The sequence below is a fragment of the Balaenoptera borealis genome (genome assembly GCF_965194805.1).
Source record: "Balaenoptera borealis genome assembly, chromosome: 1".
In the NCBI taxonomy this organism is placed as follows: domain Eukaryota; kingdom Metazoa; phylum Chordata; class Mammalia; order Artiodactyla; family Balaenopteridae; genus Balaenoptera; species Balaenoptera borealis.
The window spans coordinates 22,212,619-22,232,163 of record NC_138860.1 but is presented as its reverse complement, the minus strand read 5'-3'; the positions used below and the strand labels follow the sequence as shown (position 1 = coordinate 22,232,163).

At 41.6% G+C, this 19,545-nt stretch overlaps 2 protein-coding genes across 5 annotated transcripts in view; one reads left to right on the top strand and one right to left on the bottom strand.

The window, feature by feature from the left end:
* Nucleotides 1-12,928, top strand: part of TP53BP2 (tumor protein p53 binding protein 2) — a 62,122-nt gene extending 49,194 nt beyond the window's left edge. For both annotated transcript variants that reach the window (XM_082389797.1, XM_082389796.1), the window contains 5 exons: nt 2,169-2,306; nt 3,012-3,145; nt 6,085-6,251; nt 9,381-9,580; nt 11,975-12,928. In XM_082389797.1, coding sequence (XP_082245923.1) covers nt 2,169-2,306; nt 3,012-3,145; nt 6,085-6,251; nt 9,381-9,580; nt 11,975-12,016 — 681 coding nt within the window. In that variant the 3' untranslated portion in view covers nt 12,017-12,928. The remainder of the gene's footprint in view (nt 1-2,168; nt 2,307-3,011; nt 3,146-6,084; nt 6,252-9,380; nt 9,581-11,974) is intronic.
* A 3,620-nt stretch (nt 12,929-16,548) lies between these two features.
* The window catches only part of CAPN2 (calpain 2), a 54,680-nt gene continuing 51,683 nt past the window's right edge, over nt 16,549-19,545 (bottom strand). For all 3 annotated transcript variants that reach the window (XM_082389916.1, XM_082389914.1, XM_082389915.1), the window contains 2 exons: nt 19,276-19,334; nt 16,549-17,511 (listed from right to left, as the gene is read on the bottom strand). In XM_082389916.1, the coding sequence (XP_082246042.1) occupies nt 17,488-17,511; nt 19,276-19,334 (83 nt within the window). In that variant the 3' untranslated portion in view covers nt 16,549-17,487. The remainder of the gene's footprint in view (nt 17,512-19,275; nt 19,335-19,545) is intronic.

Below are 19,545 nucleotides of genomic sequence, written 5' to 3'. Positions count from 1 at the left end.
TTATTCTATTTCAGTACTTGTAATTGGTCTGTTCATATTTTCTGTTTCTTCCTGGTTCAGTCTTGGAAGATTGTACCTTTCTAAGAATTGGTCCATTTCTTCTAGTGTGGACAGTCATTTTATTAGCATGTAGTTGCCTGTAGTAGTCTCTTACGGTCCTTTGTATATCTGCGGTGTCGGTTGTAACTTCTCCTTTTTCATTTCTAATTTTGTTGATTTGGGCCCTCTCCCTTTTTTTCGTGACAAGTCTGGCTAAAGGTTTATCAATTTTGTTTATCTTTTCAAAGAGCCAGCTTTTAGTTTCATTGATCTTTTCTGTTGTTTTCTTTGTCTCTACTTCATTTATTTCTGCTCTGATCTTTCTGATTTCTTTTCTTCTGCTAACTTTGGGTTTTGTTTATTTTTCCTTCTCTAGTTGCTTTAGATATAAGGTTAGGTTGTTTGAGGTTTTTCTTGTTTCCTGAGGTAAGTTTGTATCACTGTAAACTTCCCTCTTAGAGCTGCTTTTGCCGCGTCCCATAGCTTTTGGATGACGCTAAGTTATTCTAAAGTTTTGTATGTTTTGACTTGGGCGTGTCTTCTGCACTCCTTCCAAATATTAAGCTTTTCTTTGGAAGTTTATTATGTCACTTTGAAATAGGTGAGAGAAGATCAGAATCCCAAAATGTCTTTAAAGTTGGTTTTTTCAGAGTTTAGTTTGAAGTCATTTTGTTTCAGTAGGATGCCAAGCTATGAATTTTTAAAACCTGGGCAAAAGCACAATAGCATATTGTAAGGATTTTTTTTTTTAAGTGCGTTATATGTTTGATCCCTTATTACATCTTTTAGATGTGGCAGAAGTCAAAGGTAATGATTATCCAAAGTTGCCTCAACTACTAGTTTATAGTCGACATTTGTTTAAAAGTTCTATATGGTAAACATTGAGTTCTAGTGAAAAAAGTTTTAAAATAGAGGTTAACACTTTTTTAACAATTCTGTGCTTCTATGTCCTGAGGCGTGATTCTCTTTGAGTTAAACATGCGAGATTCTGTTATTCTCTTCCTAGGAAAGTGATCTATAAACTTTTTCCTTCTTGGTTGAAGTAAAGTAGAAGCCACTATCTCGTACTGTTGTTTGAAAGTGGGTATGATTGTACTGTTCATGAGTTGTATTATCTCAGCCATGTAATATTTACTCTTGTTTTCTTTTTTTCAAGAGACAAACATTTTAGCCATTGTACATTTGTGAAGTATATTCATTGCTACTTAACGTTTTTCAAAACTCAATAGTTTTCCACATCTGAAATAAAATAAAGAGAATTATGTATAGCATATCATACCCTAGGAGATGTTTCCACTCTGTTGGTTGTATTTAAGAAACCTATCTTATAGGATGTTAGATCTAGTTTTAACATTTGCCTTATTTTTTTAAGCCTGACGTATTAAAATGTAGAAAAGATGGTTAATTTACCCATGTGTCTTGGAGTACAGTTAAATTTTTAAATATAAAATAGTGATAACATTTTAAGACTTGTAGGATTCCTCCCTGGTATGTCTAAGACAGACTAATAATCTTTATTTTTTTCCTTCATAATATGCTCCACTCCCCTTCCCCCTAGGAGGCATTATGTTGGATATGGTTAAAAGGAGGGGCTTTGAAGAAGCCAGATTCCTTGGATTTGAATTCCAGCTCTGAAGTTTACTGGCTGTGTGCCTCAACTTCCTTATCTGTAAAATGGGATAATAGGGTCTTCGAGAGGAATAAATGAATAATCATTCAATAAATGTCAGCTTTCACAATTCTCAGTTTGTGCTCTTGCCCAGTTTAATAATGTGGGGTTAGCACTACTGTATTAGGTAATTTAAAGACCAATCTTGGCTAATTTTGATCCTTGACGGAGAACCAGCCTACTTCCTACTGCAGATTATACTCTTAGCGTGTGTTACCCAAATGTAGTTTTCACTAGGCTTTAAAGAGTTAGCTTCTTCCCACTTAGTTACGTGGGTTTATTCATTAAGGGCTAAATATATATATATATATATATATATATATATATATATATATATATATATGTGTATTTTCAAAGTTCTTTTTACTATCTCAGCCGAGATATTATTCCTCCCTTTTTGTTGTTTTTTGGTCTCTTGCTTAGACCGGGATCCTTAACCTTCCATGCATTTCTTTTGCAGGGCAAAAGGACAAACTTGCGTAAAACTGGTTCAGAGCGGATTGCTCATGGAATGAGGGTGAAATTCAACCCCCTTGCTTTACTTCTAGATTCCTCTTTGGAGGGAGAATTTGACCTTGTACAGAGAATTATATATGAGGTATGATTGAATTAGTACATTTCTTATATACACCACCTTGTATTTTGTTTTAATGCTCTAATCAAAAGGCTACTGTAGGGAAACTGTACTTTTGCATTGTTTTCTCTTTTGGGAGGTGGGGTTGTTGAGAGGAACTCTTAATCATGCTCCAAAACCAGCTTCTCTGTTTTAAAGGTGTGGCTGTAACACTTTCAATAAATAGTGCGGAAGTTCAGTTATTCACTGGGGGTACTTTTCTTAGGGACATCATGACCCTCCTTTAAAAGTTGCTCAAGTATGGATTTGTACTCTGCAGTGTTAAATTACAGATGTGGTCCCTACTTTTCAGAAACCTGCTATTTAAAATATTTTTAGTTGACCTTTCTTCCCTTCCATGGCAAATGTGACTTCTCCTTAGATGCTAATCTGTGGTGGGAAGTTGGAGGATAAATAAACAAAAATGATTGTAAGGATATATAGTTTCTGGGACTTCTTCAGTTTTTAAAAACCTTTTTATAGGGAGTGCCTACTTAATGTCGTATTTCTAGAACTGTTCTTGGTATAGTTTTCTTGGCTCCTGAAGGTTTTAATTATGTTCAAAAAAAAAAAAAAAAAGACTACAAGAGTCTCTTTCAATTCTCTTGATCCTAGAGCCAGTTAATAGTTGACAGTTAAGGTGACAAAAAATTTGAGTGATGATCACCCTTGTTCTTATTGATGTTACAGGTCGATGACCCAAGCCTGCCTAATGATGAAGGTATCACAGCTCTTCACAACGCCGTGTGTGCAGGACACACAGAAATTGTTAAATTCCTGGTACAGTTTGGTGTAAATGTCAATGCTGCTGACAGTGATGGATGGTAAGATTTTCTTTTAAACTCCACTCGGACTTCAAGTGTATCTGCTGCGTAGGCAACGAATGAGCAGTGTTGTAGATGCTGTTAGAAGGGAAGAAGTATGTCAGTGTGTGTCCTCACGCTGCTTGTAATCTAGAAGGAGAGACGGGGGAGACATTTTTAAGGTATTAATATGTCTTCATGTAATAGTCATCTCACTCCCGTTCTGGAAGCAGATGGAGTTTTATTTTATTTTTTTATATTAAAAAATTTTTTTTCGGCCGCACTGCATGGCTTATGGGATCATAGTTCCCCGACCAGGGATTGAACTCAGGCCCTTGGCAGTGAGAGTTTAGAGTCCTAACCACTGGACCGCCAGGGAATTCCCCAGATGGAGTTTCAGAAGTTTAGTAGTTAAATAATAAAAATAAGAAATGTCCCAAAGTGGTACACAGTTCATTGGCATGCTTCAGTGAATATGAGAAATGCTGATCTAAGCAGGGTTCCCCCCACCTCCCTGAAACTACTGTGTGTCTAAGAGGGGATTATAATTTGTAAACTTCTCCCAATATTTTTGACCGTGGAATCCATTTTTCATGGAGCATCTTGTGGAACTGGTGTGTGGCTAAAACCCAGGAGATATTATTGTAAATGATGAATATTATTATTCCTAGGATAATGATTTAATGGTTATGATTATTAATTAAATTATGATTTAATGATTAATAATGATTCCTAGGAAAGATTTACTTCTTTCTATATGAAAAAATTTTTTTAAGTTATAATCACACTATATTTACTCAAGTATTTTAATTTTATATTTTTGTATTTCTCTCAATATGGAAATAATTGTAATATCAAATTTACATGTATACACATATAAGTTGCAGACACCCATATGCATACATTTGAAAAAGCCTCATCTCTTACCACATGGCTGTGACTCATTCATTGTCGCTGTCTCCTTCTTGCTAGACGTTTAGATTGCTTTCCAATTCTTTGTTTGTTATAAATAATTCTTGGAGAAGCATTTTTGGTTGCACTTAAAAAAAATTGTATTTATAAAAGTAATGTGAGCCCATTGTGGAAAACGTACAAAATAGAGAAATCAGAGGAAAACAAGCCATTTGTATCCTACAATCTAGAAGTAAACACCATCAATATTTTTTTTTTATACCATTCCGGGCTTTTTTTTTTTTTTTATTTTAAATTTTATTTATTTATTTATTTATTTATGGCTGTGTTTCTGTGCGAGGGCTTTCTCTAGTTGCGGCAAGTGGGGGCCACTCTTCATCGCGGTGCGCGGGCCTCTCACTATCGCGGCCTCTCTTGTTGCGGAGCACAGGCTCCAGACGCGCAGGCTCAGTAATTGTGGCTCATGGGCCTAGTTGCTCCGTGGCATGTGGGATCTTCCCAGACCAGGGCGTCCCCTGCATTGGCAGGCAGATTCTCAACCACTGCGCCACCAGGGAAGCCCAACACCATCAATATTTTAATATATTTCCTTCAAGCTCATTTATGTATGTGTATATATATAATTTTTTATGCCTATATATTTTTTTTAGTTTAGCTCTCAATAGGTTTTTTTTTTTAAATTGAGGTATAGGTGAGTTACAATATTATACTAGTTTCAGGTGTATAACGCAGGGTCAAAATTTTTATAGATTATACTCAATTTAAAGTTATTAAAATATTAGCTACATTCCCTGTGCTGTACAAAATATCCTTGTAGCTTATTTATTTTATACATAGTAGTTTGTACCTCTTAGTCCCCGATCCCTGTCTTGATCTCTTCCTCGCTTGGCTTTCCCCACTGGTAACCTCTGATTTGTTCTCTGCATCTGTGAGTCTGCATGGTTTGTTCTCTTCATTCATTTGTTTTATTTTTCAGATTCTACATATAAGTGATAACAAACAGTATTTGCCTTTTTTATGCCTACTTTTTTAGTTTACCTTTACAACATAAGCAGAACAAATTCTTAATGTGTCACAATGTCTTTGTTTCCTAATATTGGGAGTTTAGATTATGTATAAATTTTTACTATTAAAAAAATTAAAAATTAAAAAGCCATGCAGTTAAAAAGTCTGTAGTAATATTCACCAAATTATTAGTGATAGTGTTTGGGATGGGGGGGGTGGGAAATAAATTTCTTTTGTGAAAGACCCAAGTGGAATAACATGAAAAGGGGAGGGAAGAAAAGGGTAAAGAACTCTCATGTACTTCAGGGCTTGATTAACATCCTCAAGCCCATCTTCTGAGTTTGGGCAGTGGTCCCGGCTCTTCCACCTTTACCATGAATCTGGAGTCATTTATAATACATTATAAAACATTTGAGATGGTGGAGAAGATTCTTCGTCATGGTCTTCCTAAGTTCCTGCTAACCAGTTGCTAATATAGATTGAAATGTGTATTTTCCAGTCATTTTTCTGGTCTGAATTGAATTGGCAATTTTTTTTCCAATTAAAATTGAATTAGGATTAAAAAAATGTTGGGTAAAGGTAGTTGTTTATGTGCAACTTAATTCCTTCAAAATTGGTGGTGATAAAGGGACATTTACAGGCACGTGTTTTGAGGGGAGGCCTATTATTTAAAGATGTTATGTCCTTCATCCTGGCAGAAATAATCAGGCTGGATGCTCCAGAACATGGAACTAAATATATTCTATCCTGCTTTAGATCAGTATACAGATTGCATGTCCTTTCACTCATGTCCTTGATCCCTCTCACCCGCGGTGCTGCCCTGGCCCCAGTGCCGTCCCGACAGTTTTCTTTGTGGCTTTAATTCTCGGATGGGCTCAAGCATCTATGTTTAACTCATTTCTTAATATCTGTGAGAGTGGTTTTCAGGAGAAAGGGCCTGGTGGGTGACAGGCTGGAGAGCTCTCCCTGCGGGTGCCGTGTTGCAGCAGGTGTCGTCCCGTGTAGGAAGGCATCCCCAGCCCTTGCTGTGCCCTCATCCACAGGACCCCGCTGCATTGCGCTGCGTCCTGTAACAGCGTCCAGGTGTGTAAGTTTTTGGTGGAGTCCGGAGCTGCTGTGTTTGCCATGACCTACAGTGACATGCAGACGGCGGCTGATAAATGCGAGGAAACGGAGGAAGGCTACACCCAGTGCTCGCAGTTTCTTTACGGTACGGAATAATTCAGTTTACGCGCACTGATTACTGCGTTCATTTATCCTTTATCTCTAGGGGATCGTTCCAAAGGGTTTTTATTATTTGGGAAAGCATTTTGTGTTGCACATAGTCCTGGGCATTGAAGATAGGGCAGCCTCGATCACAAACATGAATGCAGCTTTTGTGTGTGCCTAGAAGCGGCTGTTATCAGGGACATCTTCAAAGACAAAAGACAGTTATGCAGCCTTGGATCTAGTGTGGTTAATAGCTTTTGACCATCGAAAGATCCTCTAGTAAGACTTCAGTACTTAGCGAGTGATGCTGTATCTGTGCAAATAAGTAAACAGAACCCCCCCCCCCCCCCCCCCCCCGCAAGATGATCAAGAGAAATGCAGGGTTGGAATAAGAATCCACAGATCCAAGTTTTCCTGCTAAATCAAACTTGTCGCAGAGGAAAAGAAAGGCAACACCATATTTTAGAACTGATTGTTTTGACTCTTTTGTTCTCTTGTTTTTGAGTTTATGATTCTGATGCATCCCATCAGCTCTGTCCCTAGAGAAAAAAGGACTTGAAGTTTTAGACGAATATATGTTGATTGGCACTGTTACTTACAAGGAAAATTTTTTTTATTTACAAGTCTTAGAAGTTGAGGTTAATGTTTCTTTTTAGTCTGGCTTGAGAGAAATGGAGAAGGGGAAAAGACAGAGACAAAGGAGGAGGTAGGTCCCAGGACCCCAGACCACTCAAGCATCAGGCATGGAAAGATGCCTGAGGTGAAACGTCTTCCCTGTTTGACTGTTTTCCTAGTCTCACTAGGCCTAGTCTCACTAGTTTTCAGGCTCTCGGAGAGAAGGGAGAGGGGTTAGAGGGAGAACCACAGACCGTAGGTTCTCTTCTTCATCTCTCAGCTCTTAGTTTTTATCGTTGATATTTATGATCACTCTCTGTTTGTGTTCTGAACTCTACATCAAAGAATAATTTTGACATATGAACACATTTTAAAATCAGTATGTTATATTAATATGTATTTTGTTACATTAAACGTATTGGCGATCGAGCTATATGTAAGTATGGGATATGATTTTTTTAAAAAACATTTAGGGACATTTGATCAGAGATTTTTTAAATTTATGAAATATATCATGGATACCGAGAGCGTTTCTGACATAGGTGTGCAGTTTAAGTAGTGATGATACTAGAGTAACACAGTGAAACCATCCAGGTATCCAGCTTGGGAAACAGAACGTGAGCTCTGTCTGCCGTCAGCAGGGGCCCTGCCCTGATGTAGCTCCTCTCACATCTGTGGTGACTGCCCCCTTGAATTTATAAAAATAGGTATATCACCTCTGTGTGTATCCTACAACTGATATTGTTTAGTTCTGCCCGTTTCTGACCTTCATATAAAATAAACCATACTGGTGATCCTGTGGCTTGCTTTTTTCATTCTCCATAGTTTTTGAGATGCATCTGTGTTGTTGCATGGCGCTGTTGTTTCTTTTCACTGTGCTACTGTTCCATTTTGGGACTCTACTACAATTTATCTTTCCATTCTACTTTTGGCAGACGTTGGGTTATTTCCTTTATTTATTTATTCATTCATGCATTCAATTATAAACGTGGCTCCGGCCACCATTTTTGTCCTCATCTTCTGGTGTCTCTCTAGAAGTAGAGTTGCCAGGTCACAGGAATGCACGTCAAGCAGAGAGTACCTTTTGCTCTGTGTTCTCTTTGACCTTTGGTGGATTTGGAATCCTGTCTCATTGTGCCTTTAGTTTGCATTTCCCAAACTGCCAGTGAGATGGAGCATGTTTTTAGGACCCTCAGAAACTTTTGAAAACTGTTGATTCATAACTCTTAGTTTGGTAAATAGCGAAGTAAAGAGAAACTGTCTTCCATGCCTGATGGTTTCCTGGAAATGAGACTCAGGTTGTTATTTTGAGTGCACCATTCTGATCCCAAACAGATAACGAGTCTGGCGTGCTTTAAAACTTGGTGGAATCACAGTTATATCAAGTATAACTTGAAAGTTGGAAATTTACTTGTCCCCATGAGTAGAAACCTGACCATTTAGATAGGTAGAGCCTTCTTTTGGAAAAGAACGGTTTAATTTCTTGTTTTGCTCAGAGTGAGAGACAGGTAGCATGTGCTACGTCATATTAATTGACACAGGAAAAATAAGTTCATAATAATTTAGGTTCGCGTAAGTTGAGAAACCCAACTGTTCACAGGCAAGCAGGTATTTTCCGGGCTTTTCTAAAAAGGTGACGATGATAATGACCTCTGACTTGCTCAGGACATTGTCTAATTTTTCCTCCCCTCTCCCCATGTTGCCTGCCTGTTGATGATTGTGACTCCTTATTAGTGTCGCCTTATAGGATAGGAAGGTATAAATGGAGAAGGGTAAAACCTAAAGTCGTAGTTCATTTGCAAATCTGTTATTAACTCTGGTAAGAAGTGGACATTTGGGGATTTTTTTTCCTTCCCCAGTTTGTGGATTTCAATATCTTTTAGAATTCTGATTCTCATCATTTTAGAGTTGACTATATGTGGACTTTTATATCCTGTCTAATACACCTGGCCATATTTCTATATTCTAACATTTTATAATTTTTTTCTTTTATCTTTCCCTATTTGGAAATTGATAGAGACCACTTTCTTTAATAGGCACAACACTCTGGTCATTTTTCTCTGTCTGCTTTAAGTTTTAGGTAAAGAACAAAAATGATTCCAGAGTTCCTTGGTCATTACACTTAGTAAATAGGCTAAAATTGGACAGATGTTTCATTAACTTTTTTAATATCCTAGACTGGAACCGTTCTTTTTTTATTCCTGTGTTTGTAATTGTTTTGTATTCTGAGTAAGAGAAGTTTTGAGAGCTGCTTATAAGGTGTTGGTTAGTTTTTAGAGCTGGTTTAGAGATGATAGCATATGTTAACTTGTCTTTTGTATGTTCCCTCTACATGGCTGGCCCTCCTCTGCTCCCCCTGGCCCCGGGAAGTTTATTTATTGAATGTTTAATGTAGTAGTTCTACCATTCCAGCAGGTCCCCATTTCTTCTCATTTGGTTTTATAGAGTGACAAGTTCTGAGCGTGGTATCCTCTGAGTTACATATATTCTGTTCTGTATCTTAACGTGATTTCAGGAGTTCAGGAGAAGATGGGCATAATGAATAAAGGGGTCATTTATGCCCTCTGGGACTATGAACCTCAGAATGACGACGAGCTACCCATGAAAGAAGGAGACTGCATGACAATCATCCGCAGGGAAGACGAAGATGAGATTGAATGGTGGTGGGCCCGCCTGAATGACAAGGAGGGATACGTCCCACGCAATTTGCTGGGAGTAAGGAAGGATGTTTTTTTAAACAATTTTTATTTCTTTAATGTTGTATCTATTTTATTTTATTTATTTGTTTATTTTTGGCTGCATTGGGTCTTCGTTGCTGTGCGTGGGCTTTTCTCTAGTTGTGGCGAGCGGGGGCTACTCTTTGTTGCGGTACACGGGCTTCTCATTGCAGTGGCTTCTCTTGTTGTGGAGCACGGGCTCTAGGCGCGTGGGCTTCAGTAGTTGTGGCGCGTGGGCTCAGTAGCTGTGGCTCGCGGGCCCTAGAGCGCAGGCTCAGTAGTTGCGGCGCACGGGCCTAGTTGCTCTGCGGCATGTGGGATCTTCCCGGACCAGGGCTCGAACCCGTGTCCCCTGCATTGGCAGGCGGATTCTTAACCACTGCGCCGCCGGGGAAGTCCCTGGATTTGTTTAAGTCAGGATTTTCGAATCTTCTAGGGAGCTTGAACAGGGCACCAGAGACAAGATTCTTTGTTCTTTCTCTACTGTTGGATTTTAAGTTTCATAAAAACCAAGAAAATAATCAAATCATATCAGCACATGTAATCCAATAACATGTCTGTATTAGTCTGAAGGGACTGCTGTCTTTGGTCAGACATTCTTGGCGGGGGGAGTATTTTCAGGGAAAGGCTAGTATAGTTGGACGGAGTCTAATGTACAACAAATGGGAGATATTTTCACTGTATTTTCATCAGCTGTCAGACGGACATGGTCTGTGCCCGCATAGAGCTTCTGTCCCACTCGAAGCCCTGAACCAGGGCTCTGTCTGGGATCATCCCGCTGTCTGGACATTACTCTCTGTGGAGCTCGTTAAAATGACCCCGGTGTTGGGACCTGGAGCTTGGATTCTGGCCTGTATCTCCTCCTCCTGACTCTTCTCCTTTGTGGTTTGATGTGCAGTATAAATGACATCATATATCCTGACTGCTGTCTTCCTGGTAGCAAAATTTACTATTAAATAAGCATTTGGGGTTTGGACAATATTCATTCGTGTGACCATACTATAAATTATAAAGAGTAGTGAAACTGAAAAAAACAATTAAGCCATGGAGCCTGTTAAAGAAATCTTTCCAATTACCAGACGAAAGTAGAAATGTAAAGGTAGTTCTCTTTCGAGCCCTCCTGTTTGCTTCTACAAAGTCTTTGGCGCCAGAGAAGCATAATCTCTTGCATGCAGCCACTTTCCTTCTTTAATGAACATCAAGAGTAAACAGGTACTTTTACTTTTTATAGTTTCTTATCTGGGAAAAGCTCTACCTGTTAGAAGTAGTTGCTTATTTGAGTCTTAACTTTAATTTTCTGACAAAGAGGTCCAGTGGTGAATGAAACATGGGGAGAATGATTTGTTCCCAAGTGTGGAAGCAGCTGGTCAGAGACCAAGCTCTGCCTCCTGTGTGGCTTTCAGAGGTTCTGTAATCAGTGTACTGGATTGAAGATTTTCATTTTAATCGGACATTTAAATATTCTCGGTTCTTTGGAAATCTTTCCTGGGTAGAAGTGGCCTCTACCAACTTCTTTGGCTTCCTTTTGAGGTTTTTTTTAAAAAAGGAAATTGCATAAACATTTTAGTCAGAGGCTCACATACAAGTGTAGAAAATTATATTGGCTAAAATATCTTTCCTCACAGAGAAAAACAATCCTTGATATAACATTGATCCCTCAGTTAACTTTTCAGTTTTGGCTGGAAGTCTGACTTGACTTTCTTTCAGTAAACCTTTCTTTCCCTTTGTCTAGGGGAGGAGGAGGAGGGTTTTTGTTTTGTTTGCCAGTTGAATTACTGGTTTGACTTGCTCTTGGCTTCGTGAACACTCTCCTTGCCAGCTCTTGTTATGGAAAACACAAAACCACCAAATCCTAAAACAAAAAACTCCACTTATCCTTCCTCAAATCTGTAGACTTCAGGTCTGTGGCATTTGGTTCCTGATAGTCTCAAGTCCCATGACACCGTGTGACAGTCCATTGTGAATAAAGTTAAAATAGAGACTTCTTAACCTCTTACCTTTTCCCTTGGAATGGAAGCTCCCAGCACTGGAGCTTATAGCGTATTGCACATCACCTCTAGTCCTTTGTGGTCCTTGTTGGACTTGATTTACAGTTCAGTAGGCTGTGTAGATGGAGTTAATGCTGAGAGCATCCTGGATTTTATATCACTGCACCATGGCGTTGTCCCTGTTGAGGGAACCCCTGTGACCTTTGAATGTCCTTTGCACAAGAGTTGGTGTATATGAATCTTTGGGCAGCTCTGGGTGTTTCACATGGCAGAGAGTTCTTTCTTTGGTTTAATTTCTTTCCTGTGACATCAACACCCGCCCCTACCCCCCATATTTCTTGCAAATGTGTTATACTCCCACGTCTGTGCGGCATGTAAATATTTTTAAAATTCTTTTTTTACAGCTATACCCAAGAATTAAACCAAGACAAAGGAGCTTGGCTTGAAACTTTGCACACTTTTAGTTAATGAAGAATTAATCTGTTACCAACAAGAAGAAATAATACGATCGTTTGTGGCAGAAATTTTGTAAGACTTATTTTCATGACAGAGTAACTTGAAAGCAATGAAGAACGGGCTCTGGAAGCGCACGAAGGCTGGGAGCAGTCACTGCTGGAGGAGAATGCTCAGCACGGCGGAATGAACGGGGCTGGTCAGGAAGCTGGCCGCTCCGCACTGGGTACGCGCCCCCCGTGTCGCGCTCCGAGAGATGCACGGTGACGGTCCTGTTCTCTGCAAGAGATGGGACCGCCTACTGGGCTACTGGGAGAACCGCTTCATGGCATGTTTAAGTGGGCGTTTTTCAGTGCCTGCCCCGTCTCCCTGTCCTCCCACCAGAAGGAGCAGTGCCATCATGGTGCCATCTCGGATTGGGATTGTCCCCCAGCACCAGCAGGCCCGTGGGGGACTCGCACGGAGGCTCGAAGGTGCCGCACACCTGTGTGTCGTCCGTGAAGAACTGTGTGTTGGTTGTCAGTGAGCAATAACTTTAGGGTATGAGTCCTTGTAGCGTCATGTATTCAAAATACTGAAACCACACTACACTACAGGTAATTAGATTTAGACTCTTGTTTTTAGGCTGAAGTTTGAATCTATATTTATTGTCTTTTGTATCTCGGAAATTAGAGACTGGCTATATAGACTTACCCATGATATTTGTCAAGATCATAGCTGACTTTAAAAACAATTGTAATAAACTTTTTGACTCTAAGCTTTTTACTGGCTTTAGTATCTTATGTCATGTTAACAGCCTTGTTTAACATTCCTAAGCCATTGGAATATCGTACCCTGCTGAAAAACAATAAGAATTTTTTTTTTTTTACCAGCCATGTGATTAAACATAAGTATTTCTTTGCTCAGTTTTGCAATTTGTGAGTTTTGTGGTGGTCTTTGTTATAGAATTAAGACGTTTTTTAAAGATCCTAGAGGCCATGGTGATAGAAACTTGTACCTTTACCTAGAGCTTCTGATAGGCTGTTTCAGTGTCCTCATTTTTATTTCAGATTCTTCATAGAGTTATATACATTTATGGGATGAAAACTTACGTACACACAGTCTGCACGTCGTTTTATTAATATGTTACCAAGTTTGTGAATTTGGGGGGAACTCATTTTGCTTAGTGAAACTTTCATTTAATAGAAGATACAGGTGAAAAAAACCAATGGTCACTTTTCCTTATACATTTGTATGAGTAGCTAACTTCTAGCAAAAAAGGAAGATAGGTGAATGACAGAACATATGATGCCTTTCAGAGTAATGCAGAAGTAGTGACAACATGGATGAAACATCAGAAGGCCTGTATGGTAGACAGAATTCTAAAGATGCCCCCCCAGCCCCTCATATTCCTGTCCTGTGGTGCTATGGACTGAATGTTTGTGTCCCCCTAAAATTCATGTTGAAGCCCTAACCCCCAATGTGATAGTATTTGGAGGTGGGGCCTTTGGGAGGTGATTAGGTTTACATGAGGTCCTGAGGGTGGGTCTGCACGATGAGATTAGTGTCCTCGTAAGAGGAAGAGTCAGTCTAGTGCACTATGTGAGGATACCCCAAGAAGGCTGCCATTCTCACCAGACACTGAATCTGCTGGCACCTTGATCCTGGACTTCCCAGCCTCCAGAATCATGAGAATTCAATGTTATTTAAGCCACACAGCCTGTGGTATTTTGTTACAGCAGCTTGAGCAGACTGAGACACCTGGTTATTTAATCAAGCACTAATCTAGGTACTGCCGTGAAGGATTTTTCAGATTTAAATTAAATTTACTAATCAACTGACCTGACAATAGGGGGATTATCCTGGGCCCATCCCAGGTGGGCCCAACTTGAGCCCTTCAAAGCAGGAGAGATGAGGCCGAAGGGGAGGTCAGCGAGACTTGAAGTGAGGGGATTCGACCTGCCATTGCTGGCTTTGAAGGTGAAGGGGTCATGAGCCAGGGAATGTGGAAGCTGAGGAAACCCCTGGCTGACAGCCAGCAAGGAAACGGGGACCGCGGTTTTACAACGACACGGACCTGAATTCTGCCAACCTGAGTGGGCCTGGAAACAGATCCTCCTCCAGTCTCCAGCAAGAATGCGTCACCCGATAAGAGAGGTGTTGGACTTTCACCTACAGAACTGGGAGATGGTGAGTGGTCTTCGAGCCACCAAGTTTGTGCTAACATGTTACAGCAGCATAGGAGCCAAAAAAACAATGGATTCTCGTCCTGGGCTGGTGCACTTACTCATCCATCCTGTGACCTTGCCCGGGACACTCAGCCTTGTGTGTATAATCTGAGATGGGGTCGAGGGAAACCATACTGAGGACTATACGTGAGGGTACCTGGGAACCCGCAACAAATTGCGCCAATGTATGAAAAGGGAAGATGGGAAAGTTGGGAAAATGTGATCATCTCACTTTTATTTCCTTAGTCCGAAACTTAGAGCATCATTTGTTTTTATTCTCCCTTTGGGGTTTTTTTACTTGCTTGTTTTATTATCAGAGTATCCGTATATTAAAGCTCCCTGTAGGGAATTCCCTGGCAGTCCAGTGATTAGGACTCTGTGCGGCACAGCCGGAAAAAAACAAAAGCTCCTTAAAAGTATAGAAAAAGGTTATGAAGCAAGGGGGGGGAAAAGACCACTATGGAGGCAACCATAACTAACATTCGGACCTATTTCTTTCTAGTCTTGCCTATGATTTTCTCTTCACATAGTTGAGAGCATACTGTTTAAGCAATTCTGTATGGTCCTGTTTTATGCTTCACGTTGCATCACAAGCATGATTTTTAATGGCTGCGTAGTATTCCACCACGTCATTCATCCAGTCGTTTGTGTTGACCGTGCGGCTGCCTTTCGCTTGTGTTATCATCGATGCTGTGCTCACATCTTTATGGGAGCAGAATTTTTAGATTGTTAAAAAAAATAAGTGGGGATAAAGCAACTGGAGAATGGGCCCTGCTAAGGAGGGTAGGGTATAAACTCTAGCTGTGCTTGGAGTCTAAAAGCAGTGGAGCCACCGAGGGGTTTTAACCAGGGGAGTACAGGAGTCAGCCAGGGAGGCGGGCGAGCAGGACGCCAGCCAGAGCGGGTGCCCGAGAGGGAGAGGGAACGAGGGAGAGGGAACGGCAGGGACGGCAGCACAAAGTCTGGGAGGGTGATGGCAGATACGTGTTCCTAGCTTTTGGCTTTGGGAGGTGAGTGGTGATCATCAAAAGCAGTTTTAGGAGAGTGGTCAGGCCATTAGCCAGATCGTAGAAGGTAAAGGAGTCACAGAAAGATGCAGGGGCATAGCTGCTTTGGAGGGCTGGCTCTGGAGGAAGGAGGGGAGGCGGGGAAGAGGCGGGTGGTCTGTGTGTTACCAGGTGGCAGGCCTAAGGCACCTGAAAGAGAGTGTGAAGATAGAGAGGGGCCAGCTGGTAGGCTGAGACTGCAGTTCAGAGCAGAGACGGGGAGGGCTTTTCTTTTGGACTGGAGGGAAGGAACAGTGGGGGTTTAGATTAGGGTGACTTCCTCGGGGCAGAAGTCTGGGGGGGATTTACTTTATCATCTGGTTCTTTTCCCCTGTGAAATCTCTCCCCTTCTAGATCTTTTCTAAATTTGCTACGATAAGCGTATACTGTATCTTTTTTTTTTAAAGCATTATTTCTTATCCCGTGACTAAAAGTGAAGTTGTAAACTCCAACTTCAGGCAGCGCGGCAGGTCAAAGTGCACCGGGAGGGGCGGAGCACCCGGAACAGTGGGAAGGGTTCGGAGCAGCCTGGGTGGATCCGGAGGGGCCTGCCCGCCCTTCCCTCCCAATTTCTGCCACTCCTGTATTTCAGCCGCCTTGGCACCCTCCTCTCCGCTTCCAGTGGTCAGCCTGCCCTCCCCCCCCATAGCGATCCTGTGCCACTGGGAGCATCCAGACCTCCCAAACAGGGTTCTACTGAATGGAGAAAATCACCGCCCCCCCCCCCCCCCAAGGGAAGTGCTGCCTGTTCTTGGTTCCCTGCTTCCTCTGGGCCCTGAGATGCTCCGCAAGCAGGAAAACTTAAACTCCTGCGAGTTGAATTTGGGAAATCCATCTTCCTATCTTTTCATGAGATAGTAGGCTGCCATTTGCCTCTCTCTAGTCATCTGACATCATCTTTCCCTTCTACGATTCCTCAAGGATCCCCAGCAGCCGACCAGTGGTTTAGCTGCATGTCTTCCTGGCTCTCGTTCCCTCCACCAAAGTGACAGGCAGGTGGCGGGCAAAGCACGAACTTGCTGGTACCTCCTTAAGAGACCAAGAAGCAGTAGAAATTGGAGCTGACTTTATGGTCAATTATCAAAGCTTCTGAATTGGATTTTTAAAAAGCTTTATAGTTCCACATTGAAATGGAGGTCAGTTGCCCTTTCCTCTCAATACCGGCATTTACGGAGGGAGGGAGCGCGTGCACGCGCCTGGCTAGAGTGGGACAGGATGTAATTGGGTGCGCTCACCGCTGGGCCCTCCAGGAAAAGCAGCACCCACGTGGGATTGCCTGGGCGACTCTTTATTGAACAGTACACTTGGAAGAAGTTAAGGCAACAAGGCAGTATTTGTACAGTGTCGCTAGCATTTACCCAAGGTGAAGCCAGGAAACACATTGATGTCGTTTCCACGGACGTCCCCCCCAAATCCATGCACGAACGCTAGCGGTGAAGTCTGGGAAGGTTTGAGGCAGGCGGCGAACAGCTGTGCTGTCTTCCATCACCATGGGCTTGCAGACGGGACCCCCGGTTTGGGTCATCACTTCAGCTGAGCAAGAGGAGCGTCCCTTCAGTATCGTAACACTCAGTTTATAAGACCAGACATGCTCAAGGACTTGAGTTAAGACATACTGTTAACCAATCAATTTTATATAAAATCTGTCTCTTAGTTAACCCAAATGATAGAGATGTGCTTCTCACCTGGCCTCTTCAGATGCCTTCGTGATGCATCATATTTTTCCATTTTACTCAAGGGAAATGGTAATCCCTGGACAGCTGTTGCGGTACATGTCACAACTGTATTTTTAAACTCAAAGTTGCTTTAAATATTGCTGGCAAGGACCTTGTGTCCTTTAAGGTTGACTGAATGTTAAATTAAGCTCAGCTGTTAAATACCTCCCTGCATTTTTTCCTGATTTAATATTGTTAGAAACAGGAAAGTGTGTAAAAGTAAAGTGTATACTATGTACAGATTGAAGGTTTTCTCTAAATTTTTCAAGGGTTAAGTGACTCACTTGCATTTAGTAGGATTATATGTAAATCTTTTACTTTGATATCTGAAAGTTCTGCTTTCTCAAGTAGATAGTATCATCATTTTCAGCTCTAATCATCAGTTTAAGTAAATGTTCCCATAATTTCAAGATCCAGATAAAAAGTTTCTCTGTGGAGGCTTAGTTCTTGGCTGATTTTCTTTCATGAGAAGTCTTCAGGCAGATTAGTTATAACTTCAAAGTACTGAAAAACACAGCCACTGTGGGGAAGGAAAAAAAACAAATCAGTTCAGTGAGCATTCTTAAAATTAAAAGGCTATCTAAGTACCTATAGATTATTCTGAAAGATTGACTGTTGTATGAGAAAAGCTGACCAAGGGTTACGGTATCAGAGTATTAACTCACATTTTTTCTACCTGATTTCTAGAATCTAGCTTTTTACAGGGTCGTAAAAAGCTGTTCTCTGAATCAGGTGGTCATGAATCGTATTACAGGGTTGACTGAAACACATGAAACGTGAAACTTGGAAAACATGAATTAGCATTTCTGTATCTCTGCCTCAGTGTCACATCAGAGGTTAGTTTGGATAGCCCTTAAACTAGTGGTTTTCAACCTTGGTTCTCTACTGGAGTAATCTGGGAACTTTAAATCAGACTCTAATGAAATTAGTGTGGGATGGGCCTGGACATCAGGACTTCTGCGAAGCTCCCCAGAACTGCAGCCTGCGGGCAAGGCTAACAATCACTGCAAACTGAAGGAGAGGTCTTCTTCTGTTGCAGCCTCAGCAAAAAGAGAGTTGAGTGTGGGGAACTCCAGGGACTTGTGAAAGGCAAGGCTTAGAAAAGGAGGGAAAGCCAGTGGGTAAGATGTTTCTCAGAGGAAATGGGAGGATGGTCTGAGGAGGCTGGCCGCATAAAATAGTGGGAGCCGGGGAGGAATAAGATTTCCGGCGAGAAGGATAAAGGGGGCTACAGTTTCCCAAACTTCACACGTGGCATGTTCAGGTCCCAATTGTATTGCCTCTACCTTAGACTGCAGTCTCAGGGGAGGGTTATTTCCTGAGCTACATAGAGTTTTATGCAAGTTAGTGTTCTTTGGAACCAGCTAAAATGTATTCTGCAGTTGGCTTATGTTACTTTAAAATGCATGATACCAGAGTGAAAGAGCTATTTAGTTGCTGGCTTCCTCCAGAGTTCGAAATTCAATGGAAGGAGGTGCCAGTCCCTCACCCTTGTCCTTCTTACAACTCTGCTCCTCTCTGGTCCCTGGGACTTGGTCATTCCTACCCAGCACTGGCCACCGAACCCCAGTCTCTGTAGCCTGTGTTGCTGCAAGCTCAGTTCCCCCTGGGACAGAGGAAACGCAAGCTGGAGCCAGGCGAGGATGAAAAGTAACCCCAGCTGGCTTCCTTCTTTGAAGTGAGAGAACTTTCTGTCTTCGGATGACATGAGAACATTTTGCGCTTTGCTTTCTGTGGAATTGGCATACTAACTGAATTTCGATTGATGATCGTTTCAGAGGTGGCCATTGCTGGGGTTCCAGACACATGAGCACAATCATTATATATGGTAAGCTCATCTACTATTGTTATTTAAAGTTGGAGGAAGTAGAGAAAAGTAATTTGTGCAGAAAGTATTTTAAGTAGACCTAAGAATGACAGATCTTCCCAAGACCCACTTAAATTTCATCCAAAGGGTTTCTTTGCATAATAAGCATCTTCTCCCATGCATGCTAATTAGAAGGTCATTTTTCTAAGAGGGATTCTGCAGCCACCCTCTTCTTATTTTAACCTTGTGCTACTCTCAAGGCAAAGCTTCTGGGAGGAGGGACCAGGTGTGTTTTCTTGGACTCGAGAATCAATGGGTAGTCGGGAAATGACTGCAAACAGAGGTGCACCGTGGGATCTTACAACAATTTACGGCCTGACACTGACAGACCAAAAGCCACAGATCTCTTGTTGCCCAAGTAACAGCCCTTCTCCCCTCCGTCCCCTAGGAGTAGGGGCTGGGAAGCTGCTGACTTACAGAGATAAGGTCGAGCTGGATCATACCAGTATCCTCGGGGTCCAGCTGCTTAAATATCCCTGTGGAGGCAGAAACAGGATGTCATATAAGTGAGCTGCAGTAGAGGTCCCATTATCCTTTTCCCCAGTCTGGCAGCTGATTTCACTGAACGTCACAAGTTATGATTTCTTCCCTCTGTCCCCAAATTAAAGAAGGATTTTCATTCTTAACTGGACAGACACGTCTCTGGCTCGGGTGGTTTCACCCGTGGGGAAAGGCAGGCTGCTTTCG